Source organism: Papaver somniferum, chromosome 1 (genome assembly GCF_003573695.1).
Source record: "Papaver somniferum cultivar HN1 chromosome 1, ASM357369v1, whole genome shotgun sequence".
NCBI classification, from domain to species: domain Eukaryota; kingdom Viridiplantae; phylum Streptophyta; class Magnoliopsida; order Ranunculales; family Papaveraceae; genus Papaver; species Papaver somniferum.
This window is the reverse complement of record NC_039358.1, coordinates 181057725-181068439: the sequence shown is the minus strand read 5'-3', so window position 1 is coordinate 181068439 and position 10715 is coordinate 181057725. Positions and strand designations below refer to the sequence as shown.

The 10715-nt window shown below is 35.3% G+C and overlaps 1 protein-coding gene across 2 annotated transcripts; it reads right to left on the bottom strand.

Annotated features, from left to right (window-relative positions):
* Window positions 1-637: 637 nt before the first annotated feature.
* LOC113309177 (rhodanese-like domain-containing protein 9, chloroplastic) lies at window positions 638-3472 on the bottom strand. 2 transcript variants are annotated; one of them, XM_026557588.1, is made up of 7 exons: window positions 3337-3472; window positions 2808-3049; window positions 2446-2596; window positions 1886-1971; window positions 1474-1578; window positions 1194-1389; window positions 638-917 (listed from the first exon to the last, which is right to left on the bottom strand). In XM_026557588.1, exons 1-6 carry the CDS (start codon window positions 3375-3377, stop codon window positions 1319-1321), a joined length of 696 nt encoding a protein of 231 aa, XP_026413373.1. In that variant the 5' UTR covers window positions 3378-3472; the 3' UTR covers window positions 638-917; window positions 1194-1318. The 2 variants fall into 2 exon arrangements, with proteins under 2 accessions (XP_026413373.1, XP_026413381.1); XM_026557596.1 differs by having other exon boundaries at window positions 674-1102.
* Window positions 3473-10715: the final 7243 nt, after the last annotated feature.

Here is a 10715-nt window from a genome sequence, read left to right as displayed (position 1 = left end):
TTTTCGGAGATTTTTACAGATGTTAGTATGTTACCATGTATAACATTGAATTGAAAAGAACATAGCACTCTGAAGGAAGGTAAAACCATAAAAGTTTGATTATATATATATATATATATATATATTATGTCAGCGATAAGTCAGAGTATCTCACTACTTGTCATGCTAAACATGAGAAGCATCTGTTATGGGGGGATCTTTTTTGGCCATACCGAAGAGAATTATACCAGTATACATTTGTTTGGGAAGAGTTGCTCCATCAAGTCCCGTGAATGTGATTCCAAATACTGGAGATGTGTTTAACCAGTGGCCGGAATACTTGTCTGGGTAACTCGTTAAAATGCCTCTTTAAACTCTTCTATGGGTGGAGTACTCTCTGAAGGAGATGAGCTAGTTGCGGAAGTTGCTTGATTCTTCCATGGTTCTTTTTAACTTTGTAGTTTACCCACGAATAACAGGTAACAACTCTACCAACTTTAATTACTCCCTCCGTTACTTTTTAATAGATCAGTTTCTTTTTTTGAGAAAATTAAGGAAATTAAGAGAACTAATTATTGAAAGTGGTCCTCTAGACACTTGTCAATAAAAGAAGTGAACTGAAACGGACACTTATCATCAAAAGAAGTTAAAAGAAAAGTGGTCCCAGAAAATTAAAGTAACATTTGACTTTTCCAATTAGGAAACTTGCCTATTTTTTTGAAATATTTATTTATAGAAACTGGCCTATTAAAAAGTAACGGAGGGAGTAGATACCATTTAACAATACGTAAATGATGACTACATGCTAATAACACAATATACAGTTTCTCAGCGGAAAATTTGCTCCCAAAGTTTGAATCCAAAGTGCTTGGTATAAACAAACCCTTCAGTTTCCTGACACTGCATGCTCAACCATGAAAACTGGTAGTGACCTCGTTCTGCATAGTCGGATATATATCACTTGTGAGTAAAAAGCAGCAGGATAAGAACCCAAGAAAAGAAGCATTATCTAATTCATCTTTACACTTGTGCCTGTGCTCAGACACTGTAGGCACTAGGAAGGCGACAATTTCTCCCTATAAATTCGAAAAGGAGTCATCACATACTTCAGTCGATATTAAAGCTGCAAATGTATGTGTGCATCCAGTTCAGTGAACTTTGAAATCAGGAGTTTTGGTTCATTTAACGTTGTGTCTGAGATTATTTTACTTTACCTATTTAAGATGCTGTTGAAATTCAACTACTTCCCTTTTGTACTCCATGGTATCTTTTGCTCCAAACAGCCATTCAACACTGTTTAGTTGAATTCAGGGATTTTAAGTATTCCCAACTATTATAACTAGCTTCCTGGGACCATCTGAAGTATTTTCTCTGCTTGATCCGGGAAGAAGGTTATGAAAAGATATGCGCCTGTCAAAAAGAGGATATAGCAGAAAACTGCTTAGCTGAGCGCACTTGGGAAGATAAAATATTTATAGAAAGAACAATACTTACAAATGAGAACTGTGCCAAGTACAGCTGAGATCTTGCCCTGAACGGTTACCAATCCAGCCTTGCCTGCATTTTGCAGCTCAGCTGAACCAACTGATTCAAATGTTCCTGCAAGGAAAATTGAGAAGGTCCTTGGTTTCCACTACTGTATTTGAAAAGGAAAAAAACTATACAAAGAGAAAACAAAATCTCATATTGGATTTGTATATACTGTTATCATAGAATTTAAAACATCGCTGCCAATGGCTCAAATGATCCACTACCAGTGCTGATAAGCAGTCCCCTCGGTTCCCTAAAATTTTCATCTATATCACCACTTAAATTTCCTAATCATCTCTTTCAATCATTTTACAGATATAGATGATGACATGAACGAGACTAGTATCAGTCTGACGATATAAGTGAGGAATCTTGCCTGGCTTTACTGACTGAAGCCCAGAGGTTATACAAGATATGTTTTCAAACCCTGCTTTTTCCAGTTCATTAGCAGCTGCAGAAGACCTTCAATTGAAAACAAAACAACATAAATCTTTCAAATGAAAAATCCAAAAAAGCTACACCACATTCTCCTAGACCAGATATAATATGCTATAATAGTTCATTAGCATGTTGCAGTTACATTTACCAAGGAATAAAAACCAACTGAAGTGGAGGTAGACATCAATTAACACAAAGCATAGCCAACTCTATTTGGGTCGTCACAGACAAACCGTCTCGACAGCAGAACTTCAAAAGTTGGTCCTCAGAAATATAATCAGACTAAGAAACATAAATGCCTAGACCAGACAAATTTTGAAGGTTAATCTTGTCGGTTGCCAATAGATTTTGTTCATTTCCCACTGAGTTCGGTTTTTTTTTCCCGTACGTAAACTTATTTGGTCCGTGTCCATTTGGTATCATTTTTCGAACTTCACATGTATTATCATTTAAAATCTTATATAACCAAAGAAAAGACTAGCAAAGGATGTAATGCACCTCAATCCTTCTTGGCAGACTAGTAACAATTTACTATCTGGCGAAAACTGACTTCCAACAGACTTCACAAATTCTGTGTTACGCTTAGTGAATGGTATGCCAAAGAACAACCCTGAAAAGTTGTTGTGCACAGTCCTTTTCACAATCGTACCTGTAATATTCCAAACCCATTGCAACAAGAAACTTGTTACAGCTACTAGTTCTTAGACAAAATTTACTGTGTAAGATGCTTTTAGATCTGTTACAAAAGTTTCTCCCCAAAAGCTGATCAAGACACAATTGCAGTACAGTATACAGACAAAATACCACAAAAGTGGCTCATATACTAAAAGTGAAGCTCTACCAAGTCATCGTATACATACCTGGATCATTGTCCTTGTCTTCGATAAAAAGAGGCACGTGATAACATGATTTAATATGTGCTCGATCATATTGAGAACTGTCCCGTACATCCAAAACCGCATACCCCTCTGCAGCTACAAGTTCTTTGGCCTCGTCGCTGCTCACATAATTAACTTCAGCTCTAATTTCCACATTTCTCTTGCGGAGTGGTTTGCAGGTCATAATTCTTTTGTGGTTATTACTGAAGTTCAACTGAGATGTCCTACAATTCAGACACACTCAATCTATCATCCCAAAGCACACATGTTATAACTAGAGTAAATTATGGTGTTGATTGAGTTTCCAGTTCAGGTAGTTGGGAATTTGGTGTATTGCGATTTTCCTACTCAAAATTAAAATTATCCTTTTCCTGAAATGAATTACTTAATTTTCTAATTTATAACAATCCTGAGATATTTATGAAATGTTTAAACAAAATAATTGAATACAATGTACTCCAAGAACAAAGAGAGAAACATGAGCAAGTTCTAAACTCTTATTAGGTTTTACCTTGTGAGAGAAAGGGAAGAACAGCAACCTAAGCTTGCCATCTTAAACTCTTTAAGGATGAGTGAGGGAGAGAGACAAGGAAAGAGATAGCGAGCTCACTCACTCAGGCGAGTTGACTCATAACTTCTTTTGGTTATCTTCCACAACGGTCCATATAACTGAGCTTCTAGAAATCAAACCAATCAATAATATAATGCCACGTCGCGCAATAAAAACGCAACACTGGATATACTGGATATAATTCTTCAGAGGAGGATCTGTCCTGTTTTCTATCTGTAAAGGTTAATGAAAGAATGATTTTTTGGGACCATTTTTTTTTTTTTTTGTACCATGGTTTTATTTTGGGTAAAGGCATTAGAAGTAATTCTAGGTCATCCCATATCTAGTTATTTATTTAATACTTAATTATCCTCTTAATTAATTTTAGGTTATGATTAGTGAATGATTTAGTTAAAAACAATTAGTGAGATTAAATTAAAAGATGGGTTTATTATTAGTTGAGTAGAATTATTGAGAGAGTAGAGTTAGAGAAGATGAAGGAGAAAAACATGGAAAATAGATTTTTTTTCCAATTCACTAAGTTTGAGTATTCAAATGATGAAAACTCATCTGATTCTTCATCTCCATCCTCTCCTAAAATATTTGTTAATCTTCAAAATGATCCGGATTTGAATTGGATTTTGAACAGTTCGGTTACTTTATATGAAGAACAAGTAACCGAACTCATCTGAAGCTGTAGTTCGGTTACTTTATATGAAGAACAAGTAACCGAACTCATCTGAAGTTGTAGTTCGGTTGCCCCGTGAGATGAACAAGTAACCGAACTCATCTGAAAGTGTAGTTCGGTTACTTGTTCCAAACACGCAGGTTACCGAACTCTCTAATAATACAATTTCTAGGAGTTACAGCGTTATGTTTGGTTGGTTCTCAACCAACCGAACTTTGTACACCAAAGTTCGGTTGGTTCGCAAACTGCATGCCATTTTGATCTAACCGAACTTTACGTAATGTAAGAGTATATAAATTTACAAAGTTCGGTTCTTTCGCAAACTTGAACCTAACAGCTAACCAACCGAACTTTGAGTTCGATTTCTGCGATAAAATTGTGAAATTACCTAACTTAACAAACAAAAAAAATGTGAAGTTCCAGCGTCTATTGGCTAAGTTCGGTTACTTTGTAGTTTTAAATTTTTTTGCGAAAAAACCGAACTCTATTGGGTAAGTTCGGTTATTTTGGAACTCAACATAGTGGCCACAACAACACAGTTCGGTTAGACTGGATTTGTTTTTATTTCGGTTCTAAGGGTGGAGTTCGGTTACTTTGTAGTTTTAATTTTTTTGCGAAACAACCGAACAGAGAGTTCGGTGACTTAGTTTTAAATCCAATAGAACCGAATTGTTCTTCCTGTTCTTCATTTTCAAGAAGTTCGGTTAGTAAACTAGGATTTTTCGGAAAATCGTCCTAACCGAACATGGCTCTGTAACTCCTATTAAAACCCTATTTTGGTGATTTATATTCGATTGAAGCAATCAAAATCAAATTAAAGTGAAGCGTTTGTTGGAAAATACCTCTGGAGTGGTCCCATGGCAGAATCAGGCTGCGGCTGGCGTCTTTTATACTCGATAAAATTATCATGTAACCGAACTTAATTGTGATTGCATTGATGTTGTTACATTTCTTAAATAGGCGGTGGCGGTGGTGGTGGGAGGAGGTGGTGGTGGTAATCGGTGGTTGGTGGTGGTGATAATCGGAGGTGGTGGTGGTGGTAATCGGCGGTGGTGGGCGGTGGTGGTGGTGGTAATCGGTGGTTGGTGGTGGTGATAATCGGAGGTGGTGGTAATCGGCGGTGGTGGTGGGAGGAGGAGGTGGTTATATATATATAGGTGGTTATTAGGTTGGTTTTAAATTAAATTAGGTTAACGGTAGGTTAGTCATTTCCACGTTTTAGGACACCCCTTATCACTATAGGGAAGGTGGCCTAATAAAACCATGGTCCCCTCAAAAAAACCATGGTCCCTAAAAAATCATTCTAATGAAAAGAGAAAATTAGGCTAAGGCCCAACCCATAATATGAGGCCCTTAATTAAAAGAAGTTTAAATTTAGGCCCGAGTTATTAAAAGACATCCATGCCCTTTTATATATTATCAAGCCCCAAATTAAATAAAATTTAAATTTAAGCCCAAAATTATTAAATCTAGGCCCAAAATTATTATAGTATAGTGTGGACGTGTAAACAGAAGTTACACATGCATATGGCATGTGTAACCAGAAGTTACACATCCTTATGACATGTGTAATTCAAAGTTACACATCAAAAAAATAGACAAAAAAAAAGCATACAAAAATACATGTATTACTTTAATATTCATTTATAATAATTTCTTAGCATGTGTAACTAGAAGTTACACACGCATCTGTCTAGTGTAATTGAGAGTTACACATGCATCTATCTACTGTAATTGAGAGTTACACATACAAGCAATTAGCTTTTATGAATTTATCGGAAACCTGAAATATAACAACTGTGGCGATTGTTGTAGAAGAAGAGTATTGTTGATTATTGTAAAAACCTAATTACACTCTGCAATTCCACCACCACCACTTAAAATGACACCTCCACTTATTTCTCCACCACTCGCACTACCTCCAGTTCCAATACCACCAACAGCAACACTCTGCAATTCTTAATAAAAAACAATACAAGAGCAATCAAACAATCAAAGCGAAATACACTTTTCATTGAACTCTACAAAAACTGAAAAATCATATTCATACAGAAACTTTAGTTACACACCAGCTGACTTGTGTAACTGAGAGTTACACATGCATATAGCATGTGTAATTAGGAGATACACATGCATCTGACTTGTGTAACTTTCAGTTACACATGCATATGGCATATGCCATTTATCATGAACTTGCAAACCTAAGTTACCAAAAGCACAATGTTACAGTTTTTGGCTCAATCAAAAATATCATACGAAACAGATTAATTGAAAATGAGTTAAGTGAAACTATTCCAGACCTATATCCTCACCTATATATATCCATATACTACCTTTCTCTGTCTGATAAGCAAGAAGCCTTACCTGGTAAGGGTGTTAACTTTCTCTGTCTGGATGGTGTACATCTTCTTGAAAGCATCCTTGATTATGTTCTTGTCAGCACGGATATCAACAATGAATACCAGGGTGTTGTTGTCTTCAATATTCTTCATTGCGGACTCTGTGGTGAGTGTGTATTTCAGGATCTGGTAATGGTCAAGCTTGTTCCTTAGTGGTGCACTAATACATGGGTTACTTGGGGTTCCTTGCCTTCTGCAACACTTCACAATTCCACCACCATCGACTACAACTTTCACCATCACAAAGCTATGAACTGACAAGTAAAGCACAATGAAAAACTATCGATTAGATAAACGTTTCATTTCATACGATCATTCACATATTATATGCACGTTTCAGAATGAAAAGAATGCAACCTTAATGGAAAGAATGCAACATTTTCGATCAGTAACAACCATTACTATATGTAAGTAAAATCTATGTAACCAGAAGTTACACATTCAATAAGTATGTGTAAGTAAAAGTTACACATTTAATTAGCATGTGTAACTAGAAATTACACATCTATTTAGCTTGTGTAACTAGAATTTACACATCCACTTAGCTTGTGTAACTAGAAGGTAAGCAACAATTATCCTATCTATGCAACTACTTTTTGGCCCTGAACCCTCCTATAAATGTAAGTACGAAAGCCGTAGGCTTATCCACTGCATGATAATAAATAAGAACCTATTTATATGCAGTATCCTATAGTGGCAATATTTATTTAAAAAGACATAATAACGACAAGCTTCTGAACCTAGAATCGTAACAAACTTATTCTCCAAAAGCACAAGAAATTAAAGAGGTAAATGAAATCTCAGGTACTCGTCATCTCGAATACAACCAATAAATTATGATGACAAGCCATAAACAATGAGTTCTCTGTGAGGTTTACGCATGAGTTCAACTGATGTATCACCTCATATTGTTTGAGACAACTCTTTCTGGCCTCAATCTTCTTTTTGCTAAAAGCCATTTCGATAGCCTCGCCATCCTGTTCATCCACCCACATCAAATCTTTCTTATGCTTCCCAATGTCCAAAAAGTGCTCATTCCCTTCCTTGGACGTACTGGCTCCCAACCCCTGTAAAAATAAGCATAACAGTCATGCAACGATCCAAGGCCAACCATAATTCACCAATACTGCATAATGCTAGTGCAAGCTATGAATTACTCAAAGGAGTAGTACAAGGAAACCTTGTAATATTTGACATCCCAGCCCTTTGAACTCCCTCCCAAACTTTCCAAGACATTGAATAGAAGGAGATGACATTCTTATTCTTTCTATAAGTAACCTGAATAAGATGTTCAAAAACTGAAACTAGTTTGGATATATTTATCCTCTATAAATATTTGCATAAAATTTGATCAAACCAATACTTGAAAACCTATAGCAGATATCACCATCAAATATACCTCGACAATTGGAGTTATAAATTCAACTATAAAGGAGGGAATTTTCAGCAGTGATGGACAGAATGAATGAAAGAACATAGTTACAAACCCACGACCTTTAGCCCTCTTATTAACCTGTTCAAATCCTTGTAACATCCACCATACTCAGACACTTTCTTATTTTCTCAGCCTGAAATCTTCACGACCTCAATTATCTCTCAAAACCATCATAAAGACCTACACATACCACTGCCTTTGCTTACTGGTGCCTTCGATGAGAAAAACAAAATCAGTTACACATAAGGAAAAGTAAACCCACAAAACAAATATATGCCTCGTGTAATTAGCAAATACCAACCCTAATCAATATTAATAACTAAATTACTCGATTTCAAGTAGCGTACCATGTGTAAATTAGAATGTGTAACTATAAGCTACACATTCATTTAGCATGTGTAACTTGCAGCTACACATCCATACAGTGTAACTTGCAGCTACACATGCATCTGAATTTTGTAACTAAGAGTTACACATGCTAATTTCTAGAGTCTGACTTAAGAATAAACATACCTCTGCCACCTTCTTCGTATCTTCAATTAGTGCAGTCCAAGCATTGAAGACTAATGAGTTGGACATGACTATGCTCCACAGGCGCTCTTCTACAGTAGAAACTGTTGAAACGTTAGACATAACAAAATCATTAACCTGTAGTAGCATCCTCACTGCAATCATTAACTGTGAGATTTCCAGGCTTAATGTATTAAACAACAACTTGAGAATCCCTAAGAACTGAAACATACTAAAAAGAAATAGATGCAGTGAAAAGTACTGAATGACACCCCAAAATTGGTAGAGAGAACTTACAAATTCATAAGAAGAAAGAGATTGACATAGATTACCTTGAGTTCATAAGTAAGCTTATTCGACATTTCAATGTCGGCCACGAAGATCTCTTCTACAAAAGGAGCTTTCTCTGCAACCAATTAGCAGCCTCTTCAGTAGTCTCCTCTTTAGTAGCCTCCCATTTGTTGTGAGTCGGAAAACACAATCACCTATAACCAATATTCTGTATTACAAGTTTAGTTATCATTTAATGCATTCTACAAGAACAAATACAAGTTCATATCAGTTCTAGTTAGGTCAGAAAATAAAATTAAATCAAATTACAAACGAGTTGACGGGTAATGCACATTTAGGTACACAAATTTCAAATCCGAACTTAGATTTCTAATTGAGATTAAAGGCAGAGAGATAATTCAGATTTCAGAAGAAAAAAAGCCCTAACATATATTTGGTGAAATTTATCCTAAATTTTGAGTTCAAAACAGGGATAAAGACTATATGAACCCAAATATGAACTCTGATTGCAAATCGGATCATGATTTTGAACTGAAATCACAATTTTTAGGTTTTAGAAATTGATTCTTTTTTTCTGAAATCTAAATCGAGTAAGAAAAGTTAACAACTATGATCGAATTAGAGAAAAAAAGAGAGGTTAGACTTATCTTTCAGTTCCATTTCATTACAAAATCTTCAGATTCATTCATTGATGATGATTCTCATCAACTCTTTCCATCAAATCTCCAGAAATCTTCAACGACACAGGGATTAGAGTGAGATTATAGCAGATCTAATAATTACGAGTTCAAATAAGAGACTTGAACCGAAATCAAACTTTCAAATGTAAAAATATAAAATCGAAGAATTAAATTTACTTATTGAATTAAAATATTAAAGATAATGAAACTTATCTGTTCAATTAAACTTTCTAGGTGAATCTTCGAATTTATTTGCTAATTCTCGCCGACCTTTTCCATTTTTTCCATTGAATCTTCAAGAAAAAGTGACGTTGATGCTGAAATTAGGTTTTGAGATCTTCGAATCAATCGATCTTTGTTTCGTAGATCTTAGAACTACGTTTTGAGATAGTCTTTCCGCAAAAAAAAAAAATCCATTAGAAACTGTATTTCTCTGTGTGTTTCGCTAATAGAGAGAGAAAGTGAAATTAACAATGAAAATGAAACTGAAATTACAGAGGAATAGAAGGAGAAGATGCAATCGATCTTTGTTGTTGCAGTCGAAGATTCAGATGAAGACGACGAAAAATGAGTCTCAGAAACCCTAGAAATTATTTTTCTACCACAGAGAGAGATAAAGATAAGAGAGAGAGAAAATAGAAAAATGAAATTATTTTTTGATATTCCTCTTGTATATATACTAAAGGGTAGTGTTGTCATTATTAAAATTCGTAATAATTAATTATGGGCCAGGTTTGAAGAAAAATTGATATTTTGGGCCTAGTAATATCATTTTCTGAAAGTATGGAGTTGACAATGTATGATCCATTTAGTGGGGCTTCTATATATTGAACCCATATAGTATGGGGGTTCTAGTATTTTTCACTAATGAAAATAGCTCACATTTCCCTCATCCTACCGAGGGCATTTCCAATGATGTTTGGGTTTCTTAAAAGTATTGATTGCACGTGGGATTTTGGATATTCTTACCAAAACCAAAGTATTCTCAACGATGGATTGTTGGATAACCAAAAGTTGTGCTTGGGTGGCAAAATGAGAATGGATGATAAATTGATAGTATCTATAAGCCAATAACACTCTGTCATCCAAACCGACGTCATCAATTTTCATTAATTTTGAGAGTTTTAATATTAGAAAGTCTACATCTGATTTTGTCAAATACTCGTTGGAGAGTGTGCATGTGAGATTTCAATGCATGTGAATTTCAATGAGATGAACGTATCTAATTCACACTCAGAGTGTGCATGTGAGATTTCAATGCATGTGAATTTCAATGAGATGAACGTATCTAATTCACACTCTCGTAAAGAGTGTGTATAATAGTGGATTCCAAAAAT